This window comes from Mustela lutreola, chromosome X, assembly GCF_030435805.1.
Source record: "Mustela lutreola isolate mMusLut2 chromosome X, mMusLut2.pri, whole genome shotgun sequence".
NCBI lineage: Eukaryota > Metazoa > Chordata > Mammalia > Carnivora > Mustelidae > Mustela > Mustela lutreola.
In genome coordinates this window covers 53,942,178-53,968,388 of record NC_081308.1, presented here as the reverse complement: position 1 = coordinate 53,968,388, position 26,211 = coordinate 53,942,178, and the positions used below count along the sequence as shown (strand labels likewise).

Sequence of the window (26,211 nt, the reverse complement as noted above, 5' to 3'; positions counted from 1 at the left end):
AAAGGAATCTGAAGGTTGAACATTGCTATGCTGTCACTTGGGATGCCATTGTTGGCGCTGTCACCTTGCAAGGACAGAAATATGCACTGGTTATTATGGGATCAGAAGGAAGAGTCACAGAAACCTGATTTAGGGGAAGAGGGTGAAAAAAATATCAGGGAAGAATAATTGAACTCTGCATTAGAAACTATTGATACAGTCTACGTTAACTCATTGAATTTAAATAAAAGAAGTTTAAAAAGAAAAAAAAATCAGGGAAGATGAGTAACCGTCCTTTATTTTCCATATTTTGATACTTTGACCATCATGAGTGCTTGCTGAAGCTGGAAGGACTGCCCCTCCAGGGTTGGTCAGCTCCTAGAGAGAGTTACCCCTCAGCTGGGAGTGAGGTTTTTAAATGCAAAGCAATGAATCTAGAGTCTGAATTCCTGACCACCTTCTCTGTGGAACTGTTACTCAGGGTCCGAATCACCCCAGGGCCAAGTACCAGACAACCAGGGACAGCCGTTATACCCCAGCTCCTGCTGAAAGTGTCCAAATCAGCCAGTCCCAACCTACCATCCCTACTTCCCCCATTCCTTCCTACAGAAACCACAATAAAGGCTCTTATCCTCAGTCCCATCCTGACGGAACCCGGTGCTCCCCTTTGTCCTCCCCCACCCCTCCCTGGTGGCTGCGCCAGCCCCCTCCTTCTGGGATCTGTGAGTAACCAATTGTCTTTTCAACAGCAGTGATCTCCTGGTCTGTTGGCCTTGCTATCCCTAAATGACAATAAAACCCCTAAGTCCAAACAAAGACTTCCTGGAGGAGGTGATGTATGAGGTGTACGATGTGTGAAGAATGTCTGGAAGTATTATCTTTGTATAACAAGCCAGAAAACAGGGTTTTAGGCACAGAGAGCAGCAGGTGTGGCCAGATGCAGGTAAGAGAGAGCCAAAGCCATCCACGAATTCACAGGGGCTCACTGTGGTTCAAGCACAGAACCTGCGGAAGGAGCAGGGAAAAGTGGAATCGAGGAGATCACGTAAATGGTGGAAACTGTGGGCTATGTGTTGTGCCTGACCGCTGTACTTTCTCATCTTCCTCTTTCTGGGTACACAACGCCGTTCACTCTGGATAATTTCCCCTGTGCTTCACAGTATGAAGGTTCCTCAAAGAGGTAAATAGAATTACCCTAGGACCCAGCAATCCCACTAGTGGGTATTTACCTAAAGATACAAATGTAGTGATCCAAAGGGGCATGTGAACCTGAATGTTTACAGCAGCAATGTCCACAATAGCCAAACTATGGAAAGAACCAAGATGTTCATCAACAGAGGAATGGATAAAGAAGATGTAATACACACACACACACACACACACACACACACACACACACACACAGGAATACTATGCAGCCATCAAAAATGAAATCTTGCCATTTCCAATGACTTGGATGGAACTAGAGGGTATTATGCTAAGTGAAGTAAGTCAATCAGAGAAAGGCAATTATCATATGATCTCTCTGATATGAGGAATTTGAAATGCAGAGTAGGGGATCATGGGAGGTAGGGAAGGAAAAAATGAAACAAGATGGGATGGGGAGAGAGCCAAACCATAACAGACTTAATCTCACAAAACAAACTGAGGTTTGTGGGGATGGAGGGGGTATGGAGAGGGTGGCTAGGTTATGAACATTGGGCAGGGTATATGATATGATGAGTTCTGTGAAATGTGTAACACAGATGAATCACGGACCTGTACCCTTGGGGGCAAATAATACATTATAAGTTAATTTAAAAAAATTTCACCTGTGCTTTATGCAGTCTGAGGGAGGATGGGCACACATATAAACCCATATAGTGATTGGTCCACCTGACACCAATAGGACCAATCTGAGTCTCCCTGGGATTGATATGTAAATGACAGGAAGACAAGGTTCTCTCTTTAGGCGAGTGACTGGCCTTGCTGGATGGGATTCAGGAGCTGGCAATGGCCATCTTCCTGGACACTTGAAGAGTCCGACCAGAGAAGAAAGCAGCCATATGGAGACAAGTAAACATGAGACATGGACAAAGAGAAAAGTGTTTTGCCGGTTTCCAGTCCCTAGTTCTTGATTCTGAAATTTTAGTTCTGCAGCTCTTCTTTTGACTTTTTAAAAAGATTTTTTCTTTATTTATCTGACAGAGATCACAAGTAGGCAGAGAGGCAGGCAGAGAGAGAGGAGGAAGCAGGCTACCTGCAGAGCAGAAAGCCCGATGTGGGGCTCGATCCCAGGACCCTGGGATCATGACCTGAGCCGAAGGCAGAGGCTTAACCCACTGAGCCACCCAGGTGCCCCGTCTTCTTTTGGATTTGTATGAACTTCTGTGGTATCCACCCCTACAGGAACCTGGACATTCCTTTGTTTTTTGTTTGTCTGCTTGCTTTTCCCTTTTGGTTCCTCCAGTTTTCTTTGGATTGCTGCCACTTGCAAGCAAAGGGTCTTGTAAAAATACCACACCAAGGAAATTCACACGTCCTTAGGAGCTATTGAGTAAGTTCCTGTAGGGGGAAGGACACAATGAGATGCACATTTTAGAGTGATCATCTTAGAATAAGTTTAGAGGATGAATTGGTGTGAGGAGGGGAGGGAAAGGGGCATATTCCTGAAGATGAGATGACAGGTTGGAAGGCCGTTATGGTCATTCTGGCAAAGTATGGTGAGTGCCTGAAACAGAAGAGAAAAGGGGGCTGAGGAAAGATTAATCTTACACAAGGTGAGAAGACTAATGAGACTTTATGAAATCTGAGTTTGTGAAATCGGATATTGCTAGGCTTTTAGCACACTTACTTTGGGATCTAATCTTCAAAAATATTTAAATATCTCTGGTGGTAACAACACCATCGTCTTTCCAGTGATTAAGAACTCTGAAATCTTAATCTGGCCTGGGCTGTAGAATGTCAGCTGCGGCTTGAGCACAACGAAAAGCCATTGAAGGGTTTTACACTGGCGGGTGGAGGGTGGTCATGGGATTCCTTTTGCATTTTTAAAATGTCATTTTTGGCTGCTGTGTAAAGAATGGATAGAGAAAAGGCAAAAATAGAAACAAATCATTCTCCAATATTTCCGGAACATCTACTATGTGTCAGGTACTGTTCTAAACCCTAAAGACAGAATGGTTAACAAGAGACAAAATAAATTTGATGTCCTCTTGGAGTTTTCATTTTAGTTGTTGAGTGAGAAATGAAGCAAATAAATATACATACATATCAGGGGTTGATGTGGGGTAGGAAGGAAACTAAGCTGAGTGAGTGGACATGGGGTGTGGGGGTTTAGGGGAGCAGGTTGGTATTTTCTATGGGACTGTGTCAGGGAAGTCTCCCTCATTTGAGGAAAGACCTGGAGGAAATTAAGGAACGAGCAGTTGTGCTGTTTGGAGAAGAGCATCCCACACAAAGCAAACAGTAAGCCCAAAGTGGGAGCACATCTAGTGTGTTAAAAGAATGACACGGCGACCAATAATGCTGGGCAAAAAATGAGCAAGATGGCAAGTGGTAGGAGGTAGGTAAGGAAGGTAGTGGGGTCAGATCACATAAAGTCTTGAAGGCCATTGTAAAGATTTGCCTTTAACTTTGTGCCAGATGAGAAGAGCTTGGATGGTTTTGAAGAGGTGAAAGACCCCTCTCCCCTTGCTAAAGGCTTGTTTAAGTAACCTGATGTCCCCAAAGCACCCCCTATCCCCTTGCTGAAGGCTTGATTGTTCCCATAGCCGGATGGCAACACATACCAGGATGTCTATTGTCTGTGATCACCTGGTCTGTCAAAAGAAAAGACAGATGAGGAATAGAGTATACCTGGGACTTTCCAGAGTGCTGAGCCAAGGCCCACCAGAGCAAACCGTTGTGTCCTTGCCTTAAACCCAGTGCCTGACAATGCTTGATTTAAGTTAACCAATCAGATCCCTGTAACCAAGCATCTGCTTCTGTAAGCACGCTTCCCGCCACCCCAACCTTGCCCTATATAATCTGCTCCCCAACTTAGCCCGGCGCGCTCAGCCCACAAAGGCTGATGCGTCCGCAGGCGCCTGTGTAACCAATAAACCTCTTGCAACTTGCATCCAGTGGAGGCTTGGTGTCTGCTTCTTGGGTGCGGATCGAGGGTCTTTCAGAGGCTTGACTTGATTTAGATTAGAAAAGGATCAGGGCGCCTGGGTGGCTCAGTGGGTTAAGCCTCTGTCTTCAGCTCAGGTCATTGTCTCGGGGTCCTGGCATCGAGCCCCGCATTAGGCTCTCTGATCATCAGGGAGCCTGATTCTCCCTTTCCCACTGCCTGCCTCTCTGCCTACATGGGTCTCTCTCGCACTCTGTCAAATAAATAAATAAAATCTTAAAGAGAAAAGAAAAGAATCACTCAGGCTGCTGTGTGCAGAACGGACTTGCGGGGTTGTGAAGTGGGGATGCTACTTGCATTAATGTAGACTGAGATTTCTATACTGCTGGCATTTGGGGCCATATTAATTTTTGCTATGGGGAGCTGTCCTGTGCACTGACCACTAGATCACAGGAGCGCCCTTTCCCAACTCCCAAGTTGTGACAACGAAAAGTGTGTCCAGACCCTGTCAAAATCCCCTGGGGGGGGGGGAGCAGGTGCACAAAACTCTCCTGGTTGAGGACCACTGATCTGGGTGAGAGGGGGTATTGGCCCAGACCAGAGTAGTAGATGCAGGGGTGGGGAGAAGGGGGGAGATTCTGGGTGTATATTGAAGACAAAACACGCAGGATTTATAAATATATTAAGTGTGGAGTGTGCGGAAAAGACAAGAGTTGGGATGATTTTACAATTTTGGGAGCCTGAGGCCCTGGAACAGTGACGTTACCACTTGCTAAGATGGGAAAGACGACGGGAGAAGCAAGTTTGATAGGCAACAGGTGTTTGGTTCTGGAGATGGTGGCTGAATCCACATGGGGATGCCCAACCAGCAGCTGAACACACGAGTGTGGCATTCATGGGTGAGGTCTAGGCTTGAGGCACAAATATGAGCACCGTTAGGACATAGGGTTCAAGCTCTGAGAAGAAGTGGGCTTACCTATGCAGTGAGTATGGACAGAGGTGTGTTTGGCAACATGATAAGGCAGCTTCATGATATCTGTCCCCTGGTATTTGTCCTGTGAGTATGGATTGGAGTGTGTATGGGACTTAGGACTTGCTTTTAACCAATAGAATTTGGCAAGGAAAGAAGATGTCACTATTATAATCTCATTATATTAAATCAGACTGTTTTACTGATTGGAGTGAGAGGCTGTCCTGGACTTGAAGAAGCAAAGAGCCAAGTTCAGAATCACCTGTGGAGAGAGTTATATGGCAGGAAACCGCAAGCAGCCTCTGGGGGCTGAGGATGGTTTCCAGTTAACAGCCTGGAGAATCTCCCTGGCCCGCCCCAGCATGGGTTGCCCCCCAAATCACACAGCTACAAGGAAATGAGTTCTGCCAACAACCCGAGTGACTTTGGAAGCAGAGCTTTCCCTAGTGGAACCTGCACGTGAGAACACAGCTTGGTGGGCGCCTTCTCTCCTCCTTTGAGTGAGACGCAGAGCCGAGGACCCTGGTTAAGCTGTGTCTGGCCTCCTGACAGCTAGAGATGGTAGGATAGTAAACTGAGCTGTTTAAAGTTACTAAACTTGTTATTATTTGTTATGAAGTAACTATTAAAAACAAAACAAGAGGCCCAAAATGGAGTTGCTTATGCTAAGCCCCATGTCCCCCAAACCAGACTTAATTATGATTTCAGCTGTCCCAGAAATGGAATCTGAGCCCAGGCAAGCAGACACCACCTGATCCCCACTCCCTCGGACACCTGCCATCCCCAGAAGCCAAGTCACCTGGACATAACCAACCTGCCTTGTTTGCCTGATGTGAATTCCTTGCTCCTCCTCTCTTCTGCCTATAAAAGTATTTCATTTTGTACTGCTCCTCCGAGCTCCTTTCAGTCTGCAAGCAGGATGCTGCCCATTTCGTGAATCATTGAATAAAGGCAATAGGTTCTTTAAAATGTACTCAGCTGAATTTTTATTTTTTTTAACAAAACAGAAAACTCAAGCAGAAGGTCCGAGTCCCAGAGCACAGGACTGATGTCTAAAGGTCAGGAAGCTCAAAAAAACCCAGCCAGGAAAGGAGCCATCATCACTGACCAGTGTGGAAGAGGAAGGGAGAGCCAACATCACGATGAAAAAGATAGAATATTTCCAGAGAAGTGGAGGGACTTCTATGTCTATAGGACTGACAGGTTGAGTCATTTGGATCTGAGGGTTAACCATTGGGTTTGGCAACTTGGTGGTGATTAGCTATCTTGTAAAATATCTGTGTAGGTGTAGTCGTGGGACCAATGACTGTTAACAGTGTCTGAAGTGCAAAAAAAATTTCAGGGTTTGGATTCAAATGGGAGCAGTGGATATAAAAAGCAGTGAGCAAGTCTGACTTCTGTTTTGGAGGTCAAATCAGTTGGTTTTGCTGATGGATTAGATACGAGAAAAGGGAAAGGGGGAATTTATCCCAGGGGCTGAGGCTTTAGCCAGTAGGTGGTGGGGATGCTGTTTACTAAGATGGGGAGACTGGGACAGGATCAGGTTGAGGAGGGAGCAGGATAGAAATCATGGTGAAAATAAGACTCCTGTTACATATTCATGGAGAAATATGCTGCAGGCAGCTGGCCATGTGATTCTCAGCTCCAAGGGCTGGTTAGAATTAAAGACGTTAACTTCAGAGCCTTCAGCTTCTACAAAGAACTTAAATCAATGATGCTGAATGGAATCGGCTAAAGCAGTGGTTTTTAAACTGGGGCTGGGAGGCCAGGAGTTTTGCTCCCAGGGCTGATTGAACAATATCTGGCGACATTTTTGGTGGTCACCACTTGGGGGGGGTGCTGCTGGCATCTAGTAGCTAGAGACCAGAGATGCTGCTAACTGTCCTGCAGGGCACAGGACAGCCCCACAGCAGAGAATCACCCACCAGGTATCAATAGTGCTAGGTTGAGAAAGCCTGATCGAGGGAGAGAGAGAGAGAGAGAGTGAACTCATAGCTACAGAAGACCCAGAATCAAGCTCTTCAAAGGGGCGGAGATGAAATAGAAAAGCAAATTGAGAATACAGATCCAGGATGGTAGGAAGAGAAACCATGTGATTAAGAGGGCACTAAGGAAGCGGGAACCTGGAGACACTGAGTACATCCACGTTTGCTAGTAATAGGCGTGTATGGTGCATGGACCGCCTATGAGAATTCACACACCTTGCACATTTTTAAGTGGACATCTGAAACTTTTTAATCATAAAATTTTCATCACAATATATGTATATTTTATTAACTAGGTGTTGAAAATATTAAACATTTAAAAAATGAGATAGAGGGAATCTGGGTGGCTCAGTCACTAAGCAGCTGCCTTTGGCTCAGGTCATGATCCCAGGGGCAAAGGCCCACATTCCTGATCAGCAGGAAGCCTCCTTCTCCCTCCCCTGCTCTCCCTACTTGTGTTCTGTGTGTGTGTGTGTCTCTACCAAATAAATAAATAAATCTTGAAAAAGAAAATGAGATAGGAAAGGATCGACTTCATTGGAATAACATTTGCTGCTCCAAGTTGATTTTATTTTTTTAAAGCAGAACAGTCTCATTTTCTGTTATTTTATTTCCCAAACCACACTGGAATGGAATGAAACCATTAAAATCCTTACTTGTGCTTTTTCCTATTATGTCCCTAAAAATATGTTGTTTAATTTAAATATGAAGGAATGAGTGTCATTAACCAAAACTGATTGTTATTCTGATGTCAGAGCACTTCCAACATCTGCCCAAATCCCCTTTCCGATGTTAACCTTTACCCTAATAAGGAGAGGAAGCCCTAAAGGCAGAGCCCCAGGACTGCCCACAGAAGGGCATTATTTGAAACAAAACTGGTATTTCAACTTTGGTATCAGCCCAAGTCCTACACTCTAATAAGATCTGAGAGGAGTGTCTTGATCTTCCAGGAAGGAGAGGAGTATCCTGATATCAGACCCAAGAATGGGCATATCACCTATCCTACAGAGCATACATGGAGTTTGGATCTGGAAATGGACTCCCTTAAAATGATCTGCACATAAGGATTCTTTATAGAGATTTTTCAACTACCCTTGGGGACATGGTACCCTACACCCACAGGTGTAGACAAATATTTTACAAGCTATGCTGGGAATGAGGTGGGGAGAGAAATATGGAGGTTGTTATAGGAAGATAGAAGGTTAAAGGAAGTCTTTGTTTTGCGTTTTTTCCTTTTGTTTTTAAGAAAAAGGTCATTTGTCTTCTGACTGGAAGGATCCATTGGAACAAGAACTTGATATTGACCCTGGAGTGAAGTCCTGGAGAGGGCTGGAGGGAACAAATCCCAGGCATAAGGAAGAACAAACCCCAGCTGGGGATGTCTGCTCTTCTCAATAAACCTGCTCTGTCTTCAAATCTTTCTGTGTTTCTTGTACACTTCTCCAATTACCATGTAAATTCCATGATGCCAGGGACTTTTTTGTGTCGTTCACCACAGATTTACAAACACTCAGGGCAGTGTGTAGCACACAGTAGGTACTGACTAAATATTTGTTGAGTAAATGTCTAAAAAAAATTAAAAATGGATACAAATGTAGGTATAGATTTGATTGGGTGGTGGTAAGATAAGGGAATTCCTGCACAAGGGGCTTTTATTTTCTTGAAGTGTGACACTAGTGATGAAGTTTTGGAACACAGGTGAGGTTTGGTGGGGTGAGGTCCAGAGCCGATGACCAAGAAAGGATTCTTGAGACGTCTTAGGTGCAAATGGTGGTTTTATTAAAACACAGGGACAGGACCCAGGGGCAGAAAGAGCTACTCAGACAGAGGCATGGTTGACTGGGAGCTGAGGAAGGTGAGGACAAAGTGGGTGTCCAGAAGGACTGTCATATGCTAAAGAAGAATTTCAGGATGAGTGAGACCTGGTTATTGTCAAGTCAAGGCTGTTTTTGCCTCCAATGAGGGAAAGCATGAAGACAGTTGAGAGTTTCCTGGAGATATGTTACATTCCTCCTATCACACATCCTTGTCAGTGGGCTTTGGGCTTAGAAGAAATTCAGTTTTATTACACTTCCCTTCCCCTTAGCCTCCCTCAATTTTATGGAGGGGAGGGTGATGTTAGGGCTTCCGGAAACTGAGGTATGCGTCTCTGGAAGTCAGGCTATTGATGAGAAAGCTTCTTCCTTCCTTGTAAGTCGCTAGGACATTTGTAGATGGAGGGAGACTCCTGTCCTGCAGGACTGGGATCTCTATCAGTTAAGCATCGTTTTTCCTTTAGGGCAGCCGGGAGTGCATGAGGAATGTTACACATATGGCATGGGGAGAGGGTGTAGGCTGCCAGTTTCTGCTTTGTCCTCAGTTTGCCTTCTGCTCCCTCATCCATAGGACAGGAGCTGAGAGTGAGGTGACATAGTTCAGAAGAGGTGGGGGTAGGGATTGTTGAGGCAAGTCTTGAAGGTGTGAAACGGTCATCCATTAGAGGGAAAGCAAACTCACCGGAGAGACAAGGGAGTTTGAAGCCAGAGTTGAGTATCCACTGGAGAATTGTGGTCAAGTGTTTTAAAGGACAGCAGGTTGGCTCAGCTGTATGATTCCTTCCTGGTTTCTGGTGCATGCCGCTGGCATTGGTAGAATCATTTCTAAAGAAACAAAACAAAAGAGGATAAGCCGTTCTTTCAGAAACGATGATGAATCAAGTTTTGAACATGCTGGGTTTTGAGGCACAGGTGGGACATCAATGAAATAGCATGAGTAGGTAGTCAGTTACACGGGCCTGGTGGGTAGGAAAGAAACAGATGGTCGTGTATCAGTGGGAGAGATGTTGGCTAGGGAATGGGAGCTGAAACCAAGGGCACAGTTGATATCACTACAAGAGCGGGTAGCTTGGAAGAGAAAGGTTAACTGAACCCCTGGGGAAACCCTGATGGGAAAGTCACATGCATTTCTCAGGCATGCCAATGTTGACACAGATTATTGTAACTCCTGGGGGCCAGAAGCCATGTCTTTGAGATTCATTCATTCTCTGCCTCTGGCATAGCCTGGGCCACATTGATGGTAATTTTAAAATTCATTCCGATTTGATTTCATTGCACTTTTCATTTACCAGAATCTTGTCATGGTTTGCTAGTGTATCATTTTCTCGAAAAGATTAAATAAGGACCATTTTACAAATATGAGATGAACGCCTGAGGGATTTTGTTTAATTCATTCATTAGCTCGAGAACCACTAAGAGGTTACCACCACTTCAAGCAAGAATCTCAAGGCAGACACATATACAATCAGTAATACTTAAACGAATTTGCTTTGATAGATGCAAATAGATATGCAAGTAGAATGCAAATGGATGCAAAACTGCCTTCTACCAAAAGAAAGGGGGTCAACTGTACTTCCAGTGGACAAAATTCATTTACATATAGCTAGACAAGATCATCTGCATCCACATCAATTATGTACAGTCTATAGAGTTACAAAATAGCTCAAAGACAAGAAAGGCACAGAATATCCCATAGAATTGGTCAGCCCAGAAGGGTACATGAGACAACACCTGTTTTCCCTTGGAAGACACTATAATCTTTTAGGTTCATTTCAATGTCTTTCGTGATTTTGCCTATGCTTTAAAAGAAAAAAAAGTTACCCTTATCATTCTTATTAGTTTGAAAAAAACTAATAAAATACTAGTCTGTTATAAAATACACATGGAAGAATGTTCTGGCACTATCATACCCAATTTGGGGTACTAACTGATTAGGAAGATGAGGCAGAATTTGGGAGCCCCTAGGATGAGTCTGTTTCTGGTTGGAATGGGAAACATTTAAGAATCAAACTAAATGATCTCAAATCCACTCTGGAATGAAACGGGTTATAAGGAAAATACAGAAGATGTTGAAATGGACCTGTTGGCTCATTGTGAGCTTTCCTGGTTGAATGGAGACCTCTACCATGATGCTTGTCCTCTATGTCCCACCCGTCCCATACCTGCTATCCTGGCACCACAGGGGCACCACACTTTAGGCTCAGTCTGCAGTTCCAAATGGAAACCCTCTGTTCCCACAGTGGTGGACAGGATGACTCTGGTTTCTGGTGGAAGCGTCAGCTGCTTTAGTCCAACAGTTCAAGAGAGGATCAGAAGAGCATAAGGACGATATTGGGAAAAAATGCTCGGACGGATTTCCAGAAAACAATATTTCTCTTTGCAATTTTTGAGTGTTCTGTAGCCAACCTGCCAAAAAAATGTGAAAACTATAAATATAGAGGAGTAGGAAGGAGAAATGAGGACCTGTCACAGTGTCAGCGAAAATAGGGAACTGAGAAACTTCCAGAGATTCAGAGTCAAAGGGTTTAATATTTACTTAGAAAAGAAGTCATGGGCACAAGCTCTAGGATGAAATGAAGGAAAGAGAGGCAAGTTAGGGAATCGAGAGAGAGAGAGAGACTTGAAGATAAAAAGAAGTCAACTTAAAGTCTCATTCCTCATTAAGGAAAGTACAGATCAGAGAAGAGGGGAGAGACTGGGATATAGTTGATCGCCAATTGTGTCTGGCTCTGATTTGTATCCACTTTTTCATTTCATCTTGCAGCCTGTTTCCTGGATTCCAGCTTCTATTTCCTATGAAATAGGTACCATCACCAAAGACGAGAGTCAAACATGTAACAGTAGTCAAATCTTTAACAGCGCGGACAACTAACTAACCAAAACCTGGCCCGGGGACCCCTGCAGAGTCAAGTGTTACACGCCCAGTTCCTGGATCGCGAGGCCATGGTAGGGATCTTGGGAAGGGTTCAGGGTAGGGAGACATACAGCAGGTTCTGGCCAGAGGCTAGTCACCAAACTTTGTGTGGCTGAAGGGGTGTGTGTACCAGCTGAATGTCAGCTCCCAGATGAAACTGAGGGAAATGTCCTTTGGGAAGGTTTCCGCTGACTCTCTGCCTTTCCTTCGTCTTCCCCAGGGTGTTCCATTAGCATTTGGGGTCTGGGGTCTTGCCTGTTGCTCCTGGCTTTGGTGGGCCACGCCACTGCCACAGCCAGGGCTCCAAGTGGCTGTGCACTGTATGGGGTCTTGACTGTTCCCTCCTGACTCTCGGAAGGAGAGCAGGCAGCAGGGATTTTCATTCTTTGTTGGCACCTACTCTCTTCAGCAACCCCAAGATCAGTACCCCAGGCTGCACAAGCTCAGGTTCATGTCTTTACCAAAGGCCGGCAATAATTTCAGAAAGGAATGACAATGAAGGTAAAAAACAGTTCAACTACTCGCTCATCTGGACTTCTAGGGCAGGTGGGGTTCCCAGACAACTTTGTTCCGTCGGTCTGGCACCCTTGCCCCCCCTCTCGGTGCCTTGGTGATGAGTGTGGGCCTTGCTGTTTGTGCTGCTTGAATTTGCCCTTGTTGCTTATTAGCACTGTGGCCCTGGGCTAAAAGTCATGCCTCTCAGAGCCAATCGGAATAGCTTATTAGAACTATTGATTCTGACATAGTGGGCCTGTGCAGAAATCTCTCTTCTTCATCCCTCCTCCTTCTCAGTCTTCCCCTCCTCCACCTCTTCCTCCTCCTTCTTTGATGTGTAAACCAAGGTATTTGGGGAGCAGGGAATGATGTGATGTTTGGGATTTACTTTAAAATATATTCCAGACCTCCCCCCTCCCCCCAAAACAAAAATACAGGCACTTCGGGGGCAGTAGAAGGAGGAGGGCCTAAGAAACAGTTGGGGAAGCAGAGTGATAAGTACTGGGAAGGGCTGCGATCCTTCTGCTCTACACACTTTGGTGTATGCTTGAGAATTTTCATAATAAGAGTAAACAAACAAAGACCAAATAATGAGGCTTTCATTCCCTATATCCAAATGACCACAACAGGGCATAGAATGCACTTTCATAGTTGCTCCCCTGGCAATTTATTCTGATTCTCCAAATAAGATTCCAACTCTCGTCCTACCTGTCATAGTCTCTGGATATTGACTGGCAACGTTTTCCTCAACAAGGCCTTGCCAGGCCCACTGCTAGGGAATGTATTGTTTCAGATTCTGTACTCACGTTTTAAAGATTCTTTTTAATTTATTTATCAGAGAGAGAGAGGGGGAGAGAGCGAGCACAGGCAGACAGAATGGCAGGCAGAGGCAGAGGAAGAAACAGGCTCCCTGCTGAGCAAGGAGCCCGATGTGGGACTCGATCCGAGGACGCTGGTATCATGACCTGAGCAGAAGGCAGCTGCTTAACCAAGTGAGCCACCCAGGCGTCCCTGTACTCACGTCCTAAAAAAAAAAAAGTGACCAGTTTTCCGTTTGGAGTGACTCGAATGCAAGACTCACTCTAAGCCCTTGTCTTGCTGTGTCCCACCCCTTTCTAAGGACTGCTTGTGCTATCTCTGTGAGATCACAGCATTGGGAGGGGCAGCCCAGGCCTGGGCTATTACAGCTAAGCTGCAGCCTGAAGGGCGCGCGTGAGATCTGTGGTTTGAGCTGTCAGAGTCTCACGGAGAAAAAAAAAGAGAAATGAATCATCATTTGACCATGACATTCCCACTAAAGGGGAGGACAGTGGGAGAAAGAGCAAGGGAAGAGGAAAGAAAAATCTCAAAATAAATATGGGGTGGATGGCAGGAGGAGGAGGGGGTCTCGGAAATTGGGGACAGGTGTGGCGATCGAACCAACGCTAGTCACAAACACACGATTCCGCCCATTCTAGAGTGGACTGGACATAAACATGCTCGCACATCTACTTGTCGGCTGCGTTTTGTCTGCCGGTAGCGAGGTGATTCTTTAAGAGCTCTGAGAACCCAAACTTGTGGCCGCCCCGCAGCTGAGCCGAAGTGGAGCTGGGAGCTGCCCAGACGACCTGAGGCTGCCAGCTGACCACCTTCCTCCCTACAGATCGCTGGAGCCAAGCTCAGCGGGGGAGAAGCCACGCTCGCGGGTGGGTGCCGGGGCTAAGGGCGGAAGCCGGGTTCCCACAGAGGCCTCCGCGCCCAGGCGGCTGCAGCGGCGGCGCCGGGGGACCGGAGGCCTGACACCGGGATGCGCCCCCCACTCTGGACAACCGGCCGCAGAAGTAAAGGGCCAGCATCCCGCCACAGCTATGCTTCCCGCGGGACAATCTCGGGAGAAGGTCCTGGAAGAGGCTCGCAGGCCGGTTTTCCGAGGGAAACGGCGAGGTGGGGAGGGAGCGCCCATGACCCTCCCCGCCCTCCCCTCTCCCGCTCACCCGGCCGCACAGGCGACAGGACTGTTCCGAAGAAACGTACTCGGGGTTGTAGTGTCGCCCTCCGCCACACGGGGCTGGATCACCTGCTGGCTCGGCGGCATCGGTCCGGGCTCCTCTCTTGGTGGAGGCAGGCGGAGGCGCGCCTGCGGCGTCCTCTTTCATTGGCCGCGGCGAGGGCGCTGCCATGTTGGAGGAAGCGGTGCCTTCTGTGAGGTGGAAACGCCGTGGCTTCACCCATAGCGTTGGGGAGCGCAGCCTCCTACCTTTCCTTCTCGCTGGAGTGTTGGTGCTGAGAGGCGGCGGCCGGCGGGATGGAGAGAAGTAGGATGAACCTGCCCAAGGGGCCGGACACGCTCTGCTTCGACAAGGACGAGTTCATGAAGGTGCGCGCCTGGTCTCTGCTCCCCGTGTGTGGCCTGCCCTCCTTGGCCCTCCGGGGCCTCTCCTCGGGCTTCTCCTGCGGGCTTCCTGGGCCGTCCCCGCCCCGGAGGGGTCCTCGGCCGGGACCTCACTGCACTTCGCAGTGAGTCTCTTGGCCTCGGGTGGGCTAGGTGCAGCCTGAAGAAAGCACTCCTGTGAAATCGTACACATTGAATGAAAAGGCCTGAAAGTTCAGGGCAAGTGGTTTTGAGCTAAACGTAAAAGCCCCGGACCCGTAGGATCCGCCTCTGGTACCGTGCGGCACAGTCAGACCGCCGCTCCCCCGGCCTGACAGAAGTCTCCCAGTGCCTTGTGCCTAGAAGCTCAGCGACTGTGCGTTGAACACATCTCTGAACGCACGTACTTACCAGAAATCGGGTCAAAAAGGCACTTAACCTAACGTTTATGCCTGACTTTCGTCTTAAGCTCCCGGAATGAGAAATCTGAAAGACTGTACTGTCCTTACTGGTTCTGGTCCAGTACTACAAAGCATACCAAGCTCCTTTTCTAAAGTTGCCCTACTTCTCTTGGTGAGGTCAGCCTGAAGCTGGCAGCAGATAACTGTAGGACATAAACTTACAGAATAGAAATTTAAACTGAAAAGACTTTACTGACAGGAAAGGTTCATCAGACATAGCCTTGAAAATGTCCCAAGGTTTGAATCAGAGCCAGGAGGAGCTTTATCTGTTTTCTGTATCCCTCTGGGTCTGTACTTAAACTATCAAAACGTATATGTTTAATTTCTAAGGATTGGGATTTAGTAGCTGGGTTCAGTGTTAAAAAGTTTTGGCTCTGCCGGTACCTAAAATTCTGAAAAGAGTTTGAATTTCTTACTTTTTTATGGCTTCAAGTCATAATATGTTTTTTTCTTTTTTGGGTTAACCAGCTAGTTCCTTTTTGATACTTGCATTCAGATCACATCTCCCAAACTCTGGTTTTAAAAGTGCTTATGTCTGGATCCTCTGCGGTGTGGCCATATCATTTTTAATATGTAGGGATGTCTAGATGAAGGTATATTGTACTCTTGTTCTTGTATGGTGATGTTAAGCCACTGTAATAAAAGGTGTAAATTGAATGGAGTGTCTGAAGGAGAGCACAGAGTGAATTCTCTGATCCAGAAACCTTTTTTTAACGAAGGACACGTGATGAGGAGAGAGGTCATTGGAAGAAGAAAAGCACACACACAGACTTAAAGAATCTCAAAGCACGGAAGTCTCTTTAGCTTGTCTGTCTTTGGACTTCGTCAGGCTTTCTTTGGGCCTAACACTAGCATTTTCTCACACTTCCTCGCCCCGCCATCTTTCTCACTCTGAGCTGACAGAATGCCTTTGGTCAAAGCAGCTTCGGAAAATAGAAATCTCAAAATAGCAGTTCTAAAGTAGGACTTAGAGGTAGGGAGAGAGCAAACTGGGAAAGTGGCTAGAATGCCAGCAATTCCATATTCTTTCAAGGCTCTGAAATTTCTGAATATAATGTACAATTTGTAGTGTTAATGAACGTGACCCCTTCATACATAGAAGAAAAATACATGGAACAGCTGTTCTGTGTAAAGTGGTATTGATCTTCTATGTGGGAGCTGGAGATAAAGGTTATTTGCAATCTGTGTTTCCGTCAGAGAGATGTTTTGTTAAGTTACAGTTCCGAGGCAGAAATGAGTGGAGAGCTTGCTGTCGGGGTTGTATTTCTACATAGGTGTCTTGTTTGGCACATTTTGGAATGAGACTGGGATGGTAGAAAGGGAGATGGGGTGGGGCTGCGGGTTGCACCTTGGACACTGCATACATTGAGGGGTCCACATTGATGCAGTCTTCACGGTAGAGCTGCAGTCAGGTTTACAGCAGGAAGTTGCATGGTCATATCTGTTGAGTTCGAGTGGACTGGTGGCAGGAGACTACTTAAAAAGTCATGTTTAGGGGCGCCTGGGTGGCTCAGTGGGTTAAGCCTCTGCCTTCGGCTCAGGTCATGATCTCAGGGTCCTGGGATCGAGTCCCGCATCGGGCTCTCTGCTCAGCAGGGAGCCTGCTTCCCTCTCTCTCTCTCTCTCTCTCTCTCTGCCTGCCTCTCCATCTACTTGTGATTTCTCTCTGTCAAATAAATAAATAAAATCTTTAAAAAAAAAGTCATGTTTATGAGATCTAATGAGAAATAGAATGGGAAAGGTATGCAAAAGAGGTAGGTGATCAAAGTGCAGGAATGGCAGATGGGGAAGGGTCACCTGGGGCAGAGGCACTGGCAACATCATACTTTGTCGGCTTAGAAATACGAAAATCCTTTGGGTTGACAGCCAACTAATAGATGAGCAGGACATAAGGTATTGGTAGTAGGGGGAGAAAGTGGCATAACAGATAAATTAGACCATTTACATGGGTGTGCTATTGACATCACATGTAGCCTTCCTCTTCCATCTCAACATATGACTTCATCTCCAGTCGTACAGAAAAATTAGCAGCCATCCCACGGGACCTCCTCCATCCTGCTGATCATGATCCCATTCTTGTATTTGTCCCCTTCTCCTCCTCGCCTGGTACGGGAAGGGGCTCTCCTTCCTCCTCGGGTTCAGTCTCCACTCTGGCTCGGAGTCCATGCCCTCCCGCCCTTCCAGGAGCCTGCGAGGATCCTCTCCCCTGCACTCCTTCCCATCACGTGCTCCTGTTTGATCCTCTCCCACTTGAATGCCCCACCTCTAGGTATTGCCCTGTCAGTGTCGCACATCACAGCCAGTGCTCAGGGGTTGACTTGACTTTCCCACCTTCCACCCTTCAGGCCCTGTCATTCCACTAAAGAGTTCTTACCAAAACTGTTTCTAAGTCAGCGCACCTGACCTTTCTCTGTCTCCTTACTCGACATCGCAGTAGACCAAATGCTCTGCATTGCTTCCTGTCTTTCTTCGACCTCTCTTATGTGTCTCCTGTGCAAAGTCATGCTCCTGGTAGCCACTGAATGCTCATTATGGGCTCAGCCCCGTGTTGCTTTCTTTCCCTAGATGACCTTTTGTGCAGCTTCATGACCACCTATCAGCAGGTAAGGTAGATTCCTGTCTCTGGCCCACACGCCTCCTGAGCACCAGTTCTGTGTATCGGACTTGCTGACCTTTCTTCTCGGATGTGTCTGTGGCCCCTCAGACTCATCAGGTTCAAGACGGAATTCATGAGCACCTCCTCCACTAAAAGCCACCTTTCTTATTCTATTGCCTCTCTCGGTAAACACTTCATCCGTTTAGCCTGGAGTCGGGAAACCAGAAGTCAACTCCTACTCTGTCACCTTTCCAAAATCTAGTCTGTCACACCAAGTCCTGTGGATTTCGCTTCCTAAACCTCTTGAACCCATATACTTCTTTCCATCTCTTCTCATACCTTTGCAGTGCGCCCTTGCCATCACACCGTAGAAGCTTCTCACCCAGTCTCCATGCGCCTTCCTTGTCTTTCTGACCCCTGGTCTACACTGCAGGCTAGCCACTCTTGTCAGAATGCGGATGTGATCTTGTATGTACCAGGTGACTGGTCAGTCCACCGGCTCTTGAAAAACCATTTTCCCACGCACTCGAACGTATTTCAAAGAGAATCAGTCCCCCATGGGGTAGTTTTCCTTGGTAGACAGTTTGTTTCTGCGCTGTGCCAGTCTGCCTCCTTCGAACTTCTCTGTGTCAGTTCCTCTCTGGAACCTGTGGCTTCGTTGGCACCCCGGGTAGGCAGATGATGACCTTTTCCATGAGAAGTAAAGGCAGGAGCCCTCTGGATGGTGAATGTATGTACCCTCATGTTCCATAGGTAAAAGAACCGTGTATGTGGGTGGGGGGGATAAGTCCTTGAGGCTCCTCCCCGTTCTAATTGGGTGAACTGGGAATTTTGAGACAGGAAGCAGGTCATGTGTGTCCTTGTTTGCAGGGAGCATGCATTCTGATGGACAAAACGGAAAAGGGGAAGAATGAGCAGCTGCTCAGATCTGTTTTTACTGTGCTGGCTGATTAGCTGTGACCTGCAGATGTGGGTCCCATCCTCGGCTCTGCTCTCTGCCTGCTTATGTCTGACTTGGGGCAAATCACTCGCCTCCGGCCTTCTGTTTGCTTGTTAGTATAATGAGGTGGTGCTTATCTATGTGATCTTTGCCAGATCCTCTGAAAAGACTCGTCCAACCTGGCTTGCAGATAAGGAAACTGAGGCCTGAGGTGTGATGACTTCCTTTAAAGCCACACAGCTAGTTGGGGCCAATCACAGGCCAGATCTCCTGACCCCCACACATCAGTCCTTGGAAATCCTACTGTAATATGTTCCTTTCCAGAGGCCACAGGTGGGAACTGAGGGAAGTGGGACAATCAGAACATTAAGAATAGCGCAGAAGATGGCACAATGTCCGCATGCCTTGGCACCTGCATTTCACCAATAGGGCCACCTCTTACCTTAGAAGAAGTTCCCACAGGGCTGGTGATCTGGATGCCTGGCCTGGAGCTTAGCTACGGTAAACGGGACCAGAGGGAAGTGATGGCTGTTTGAGGTGGACTTTGAGGTGGCTGGGGATAGCAGCTGACAGAGGAGGAAGAGGGAAGAGTGACAGACAGCAGATAGCCGCAGGCCCGCAGGTCAGCCACTGTTGCCCAGGCTCGCCCATCCCCAGGAGCCGTCTTCGTATCACAGGAGCTGAGTCCTTACCCTGTGGGTTCTTAGTTCGATGTCACGGCTTGATGACAAGATTCCATTCTCTTCCGCATCAGTTTGAGACAGATATCTTAATGAAATTCTAATTAGCCAAATATGGAATGTAAGCCTGCAACTCATTTTATAGAGAAATTTTCTTATGTGAACTACTTTCCCTGATGATAGAGGAGTTGTGACGATGTAACATCAGATAAAGTTTATCTGATTGGCACTTGTAAGAAGGGTTCCCGGCAAAAAAGAACTGTTTTTTCTGTTGTTGTTGTCCTCCCTTTTGATCTTTCCTTTCCATTATTATTATTATTATTATTATTATTTTTTTGTCTTGTGAGCGGTCATCTGATTTATAAAAAGATGCAACAAAAAGTAAAATGGTACAAGATAATCAGTTTCAAAACATAAAAAAGTGAGTGTCTTTAGCCATAGCTCAGAACAGAGGAACTGGGTAAGGAGAATTGCTTGTATGAACTGGCAACAGGAAAAGTTGGTAAAGGAGAGCTGAGGAACTCTATTAAGACATAGGAGTGAGGGGCTCTGTCATCATCTGACATTCGCTCAGTGTCGTCTATATGGTTAGAGATGTCCATGATGGGAACTCCAGCAATCTTCTGGGTCTGGGTCAGCTGATGCCACAGTGTAACACTCTGAATTGCTTCCGTACTGAGCAGTCATCTGCATAGTTTGTCTTGTGTGTACGTGGTAATTGTTTGAATCTTGGCTCTTTCGCAATCCTTAGAGCCTCTTGATACTTTCACCCCGGTTTCAGCCATTACACAGTCAGTTGTACAACTGGTACACTTGGCACACAGCCCGTCCATCATTGACCGGTCAAGTTTGGCCTAAATAGAAAAGTTGATAAAGTCGGTACCAACCAGGATGTGGTAAGTCGGCCCAGCTGTGTGTTTATATTGGAAAAAGCAGGAGGGGTGTTGGGGGACTTCTCTTTCCTTGAGTGCATGGGATCCTTCTTTTCTTTCTTTTTAGGTTTTAATCTGTCCTTCTCTCGGAGAAGGATCTCAGAGCTAAGCATTCGCTTCCCGGTCACATACTTGCTTGCTTTCTCTTGCTTCCCCATGTTCACACCATGCCCATTTCTCCTTGCTTTTGATTTTATAATTCATTCTGTGTAGTACCATAAAACTTATTTAAATAAAATGTTGGCCTACTAAGTTATTGATTATTAGTAAGTTCTTTGTTCAAAATTTGAGAGCAAGAAGTATTATGTAAATATATCTTTTTGTTATTTAACTAGTTTTACAACATTTAGCATCAAATTTCTTGAAACATTTAAACAAATTAATCACAAACTTGGGCTTGGGCTTTTTCTTTTTTTTTTTTTAAAGTAATCTCTACACCCAACAGGGGACTTGAACCCACAACCCTGAGATCAAGACCTGCACGCTCCAGTGACTGAACGAGCCAGGTGCCCTTTGGGCTTTTTGTTTTTAAGTTCCTCAGGTGAGGGGGTGCCTTAGTGGCTCAGAGAGTTAAGCTTCTGCCTTCAGCTCAGGTCATGGTCTCAGGGTCCTGGGATCGAGCCCTGCATGGGACACTCTGCTCAGCATGGAGCATGATTCCCTCCCTCTCTGCCTACTTGTGATCTCTCTCTCTGTGTCAAATAAATAAATAAAATCTTAAAAAAAAAAAGTTCCTTAAGTGATTGTAATGTGTGACCAGTGTTGAGAACTCTAGCACTGGATAATTCCTTTAAATAGCTCAAGAAATTAATTTTGAAAAGCGAACTAAAAGCCTACATAATTTATGATTGGTGTTAAATTGAGGGGAAAAAAGAGATAAAGAGAAGAAATCAGCTGGAACAGAGTGTAATTAGGTACTCAAATATTTGTTAGATGGATAAATACATTTACGGAATGTAGGGTTTTTTTTTTTTTGTCTCTTCATAAATATGTCAAATGGGTATATAAATTCAACAAAGGAGTTTGATATAAAATTGATTAAAATGTTAGAACAGAAGTTTTTTAGAATTTTAGTGTTACTATTTCATGATGCTTTTAAGATGATCTCTCTGTAGATGGTGGGAAGATCTTGTTAGCATATGTTTTTAATTTCTCAAGCTTGAATAATTTAGTCACTGAACAAACATTTAGAATGAGTTTTGGGAGACACAAGTCCTAGATTATGTCCCCACCTAGCTGGGGCAGAGATTTGAGAGCAGGGGCTGGAGGGAGGAGCTCCAAGGACATTTTTGTATACATGCTGATACCTTGGGCGGGAACACTCTTCCCACACTTCCTGTGGCTAGCTCCTTTGTGTCATTTGGATCTCAACTCATTGTTCTATATTTCCGGGTTCATCCAAGTTTAAATACATCCCATTTGTCACTCAGACCTTTACTGTGTCCTCATTTCTTTTTAGCTGTGATCACTATTCATTAATCACTATTTGATCACTGTTCATTAATATAATGTTTGTTTACATATTTATTTTCTCATTTCTGCATTAGAATATCTGCTCCTTAAAAGCAGAGACCTTGTCTTTTCTTTTCATGACTGTGTCCCCAGGTCTTAGAGCAGAGCTGGAGTTGCATGATAAATATTTGAGGAATATTTATGGGATATACAGGGACATTTATTCATCTCTGTTGTCCATTGTTTTCAAGAATGGTTGGAAATACACACATACGTGAGCTCACACAAACTTTCTATGTCTTTCAACCCCTATGTAGTGTGCAGATTAGTGCTTAACTATTTTGGTTTTTTGTCTCGATGAAATGGGACATGTTTCAGGGCAGAGCTCATAAATTTCATATGCCCTCTTAGTACTTCTCATCATTACAGAGTGATGGTTCTGGGGGATTCTGCTTCTCGTGGAGATAGTATATAGTGATTTTATAAGTCCATGTATCTGGGAAGGAGTGTTTTACTTCTTGGCAGCTTAGAGAACTTCAATCTTTCCACATTCCATGTAATTTTCATAGCATTAAAGCTACTAATTTCAGATTATTGGTAAGTTTTAAATGATTAATTCCCAGGTTATTTTGAATTAGTCTTTGTTTGCCATCCCTGATTGCAGCTAGTTAGTAAAGTAGCTAAACTTTTAAACTCTACTTGGTTTTAATTTTGAGTGATGTCACTGCTTCTCTTATGGTTAATGGTTCTTAATTACCTGCAGCTTGTCTGGTTTGCTCATTTATTTTCCTGTGTTCCAACACCTCTTGTGATCTCCCAACTTCTGGCCTTTTGGGGGATTTGTACTTTAACTGGGTTCAGATAGGAAATACCCCTGAGTACAAAGAGAAGTTATTTTTCTTCTAACTTCACTATCTCCTATTATTAATGTATTACATTGTTGTGGTACATGTGTTACAACTGATGAACCACCAGCATTGATACAGTATTAATTAAAATCCATGGTTTACATTAAGGTTCACTCCTCTTTCTATAGTTCTGTGGGTTTTGAAAAATGTATAATGTTATTTACCTACTGTTGGTATCTTACAGCCTAGTTTCATTGCCTTGAAAACCCCTGTTCCTCATCTTTTTGTTTCTTCTCCTCTCTCTGCACCCTCCTCCCTCACCCCTCAGCCCAGGATCTTTTTACTGTCTAGGCTTTTACCTTTTCAGAGTTGAAAGACCCCCCCCCCCCCCCCCCGTCGTTAACTAATTAACTGCTCTTTTGTTGTGTGGAAGTGCCCCTCCTCCCCTTGCAGTGAAGGGACCCTTCCCCCAGGGTTGAATTCAGTGTGGCTGCTCTTTTGCCTTTCTGTGGCTGCTTGGCTTTTGGGGCATGACACTTGTCTCCTGTTTGAACAAGATACCTTCTCCTAATAGCCGAGGCATGGTCACATAGGCAAGGGGGCTGCATGGTCACGTAGGTCACGTAGACGGGGGGGGGCTGCATAGTCACGTAGACAGGATGTCTTTCTGCTGAGTAATAAGGTCAAACTTCCCCTCTTTGTTTCCCCTTCCAGCCTTTCTCTTCGCGCGAGGGGGTCTTCCAAGGCCAATCCGCTAACACCAAGTATGCCTTTTTTCAAATGTTCAAATTGTCAGCCAATCGGCCCCGTCCCATCCGGGACTTGTTTGTACCTGTCTATAAAAATCCTGCACCACCCCAGCCAGGTGTGCTCAGCTAGCAGGAGCTGCTAACCACCCGCAGGCGCCTGCGCTACAATAAAGAACCTCTTGCTGTTTGCATCCTGTGGCAGTGTTGAATTCTTGGGTAAGGGGATCCGCGGGTCTTTCATTTGGAGGTCCCACCGAGATCATCGGACTCCTGCCCAAGGATCCAACTGACTCCCACTGGGAGGTAAGCTGGCCAGCATTTAAATTTTAATAACTGTGTTCTTGTCTCCTGTCTCGTGTTCTTGTTTGTCCTCTGTCCTGCCTATACGCCTGTATAGGACTGTACTACTACGCGTAGTAGCTCTGTATTCTGGGCAGCTTGAGAAGGAGTTGACGAACTCGGACTTCTCCCCTGCCACCCTGGGGGACGCCCCAGGGATCAGAGGGGCCCGGTTTATTGGGGCCCCACAAGTATCCGAGGGATACGTCTGTCTGTAGGCCTCAGAGGAAACTTGCAGTTCCTCGCGGCCTTCTGAATCTGTACTTTCGGTGTTGCACCGAAATCACGCAGCGTTTTCCTTTGCCGGCTTGTTAATTGTTTTATGTGTCTTTCTCGTCGCCCTTTGTGTTTCCCTTGATTAAGGTTAACTGGAGCCAACTGGGGTTAGTCTAACTCAAGACAGAGACTATAAGGAATATTCCCAAGCAGCTGCCGAAACTCTCTTTGTTTCGGGGAAGTTTCCCTGTGTTCTCTGGCCTGACTTGGACTGCCTAACCCCTCCCCCCTGGCTGAGGGGAAAACATGGTGTCTGCTCCTCTGTTGGGCTTTATGAGCTCTAAAACCAGGAATCTTTTCTCTGCCTCCTGGCGGCACTTTGTGTCTTCTGTTTCCCCCTTACGTGTTTCTGTACCAACGTGTGTGCAGCCTGCATGACTGGCCTCTAGATCATGCACCACAGCTCCTTCTCTCTTCACTGTCAAAGAGCAAGAACAACACCTCCTGGACCTAACACCTCCCCACTCCAGATCTTCCCACGCATGTCTCAGGTAAACGTAAACATTCAAAGTGGAGTGGGTCCAGGTGGAACATAAATCAGAGTTGGAACTAAGTTGAGTTTGTTGGTTTAATTAAGATAAGATGTGTCTTTGAAGTTACAGCAGTAAATGTGAAACTTTTATTCTATCAAAGTTTACTGAAGGTCAGATAAGCTTGTGTTATTAAAATATGTTAGCAAAGAAATGACTAAACTGATGGTTAATTGTCTCAAAGTTCTAATGGGTAATTGCTGAAGTAACTTTAAAAGTCTTTGGTAACCTGAAAGTTTTAAAGTTTTGCTTGGATGACAATGGAATTAAATTGTGGACATCTATATCTTAACCAAACAGCATATAAAGCTAAGTCGTTAATTACTGGATGTAGGTTTGTGCTTTTGACTTCTTACTGCAAGGAAACTAAGAGTATTTAAATCTGTTGGTAAACTTGTTTGCCACTTAACTGATTGATAAATTGCCACCTGAAGAATTCTGTTGTAACAGTTCACAATTGGTTAATAACTAAAGGTGTTTCTAAGAATACAAAGTTCTGCTTAGTGTAACTAAGACTGATGGAAATAAAGGGAAACTGTATGTAGGAAAGTAGGAGATATGTAAGAAAGATTTAAGGAATGGGAATACATTTTGTTGAAGGTAAGGGAAAATAATTTTGTCCTAAATGAGATGGTTGTTTGGAAGGAAATGGCTTGGGACAAAACCTGAATGCAAAGGAAAGTTGTAGAAGGTTTGTGAAGGGAAATCTGAAGAAAAGGAATTTTAGCTATGATCAAGAATGAACTAAGATTGAAATGAATGGGTTTTAAAGGTACATTGGTACAAGACTGAAATTGTCTCTGTTCAAAAGGACAATGTTTACTTAGATCAATTGATCTGCTGTTAAGAAAATGTAAATGGTTTTCTCTTTGCCTGCCCAGAAAAACCAGTTTCTATGTTTTGTTTATCAGGTGTTTAACATCCCTAGTTATATTTAGGCATGTGCTTCAACACTTTCTAAGATTTTAGGAAATGTTGACAGGATTTAAATTGTAAATCTCTTTAACTCAGGCTTTTCCTTGGTATATGAAGTTGCTCATGAAGTACTACTGAACCAATGATAAACCTTGGATTACATTTGGGAAAATGCTATAACTATTCTAGAGATTCTATGCACTTCTTAAAGTTTTAATGTTTTGAGAGATCATTGCTTGATACTGTAATTATGGAAATGTTATGTATCACAGAAATAACCTGATTTCCTTGCAGCTAAATTGTAAACTCCCGTGTCTCTTTAGCTCTAACCATATCCATTCTGAGTTTTTGTCATTTATAATTGTTTTAATTTTCTTGTAAAATGAGTTTTATCTTCAAGGAGATTCCTATAAAGGACTTTCAGGACAAATACAGATATTTGATATACTTGAAAATCCTAAAACTGAAATGGGTAAGAATTTCCAAAACTGACTAAAGCCGCATTCACCAGATTTAGTAACATGGGACTAAATGAACTAAAAGATTATAATGTTGTGTCTCTTAATGTTTTGTCTTACTTTAAACATTGCTGGTTCTCTATAATGTTCGCTCTTCCAGACTAGGGATACTTCCTCCTAGTTATCTGTAACTTATAGAGTTGTATAAGTGCTCATTTGTAAAAGTGCTCAAAGCATTCAAGCTTTTCTCTCTATATGAACCCTCTGAAACCAAAAGGTCTCAGGAAGCATTCTTCCATGGCAATCAGTCATTTGCATAAGTTCAATAAGAATCTGTTCTCCTTGTAACAGGACACCATTGGAAACTGATTATTTTACAAAGGCTTTGACTGGGATGTCATATTTGAAAAGACTCAGATATGACCAGACAGTTTA

At 45.1% G+C, this 26,211-nt stretch overlaps 1 protein-coding gene across 2 annotated transcripts in view; it reads left to right on the top strand.

Annotated features, from left to right (window-relative positions):
• The first annotated feature begins 13,675 nt into the window (after positions 1 to 13,675).
• The window catches only part of LOC131820783 (conserved oligomeric Golgi complex subunit 2-like), a 35,352-nt gene continuing 22,816 nt past the window's right edge, over positions 13,676 to 26,211 (top strand). The window contains exon 1 of one of the 2 annotated variants that reach the window (XM_059156524.1): positions 13,676 to 14,606. In XM_059156524.1, the coding sequence (XP_059012507.1) occupies positions 14,535 to 14,606 (72 nt within the window). In that variant the 5' untranslated portion in view covers positions 13,676 to 14,534. The remainder of the gene's footprint in view (positions 14,607 to 26,211) is intronic. The other variant, XM_059156525.1, reaches the window with a different exon arrangement.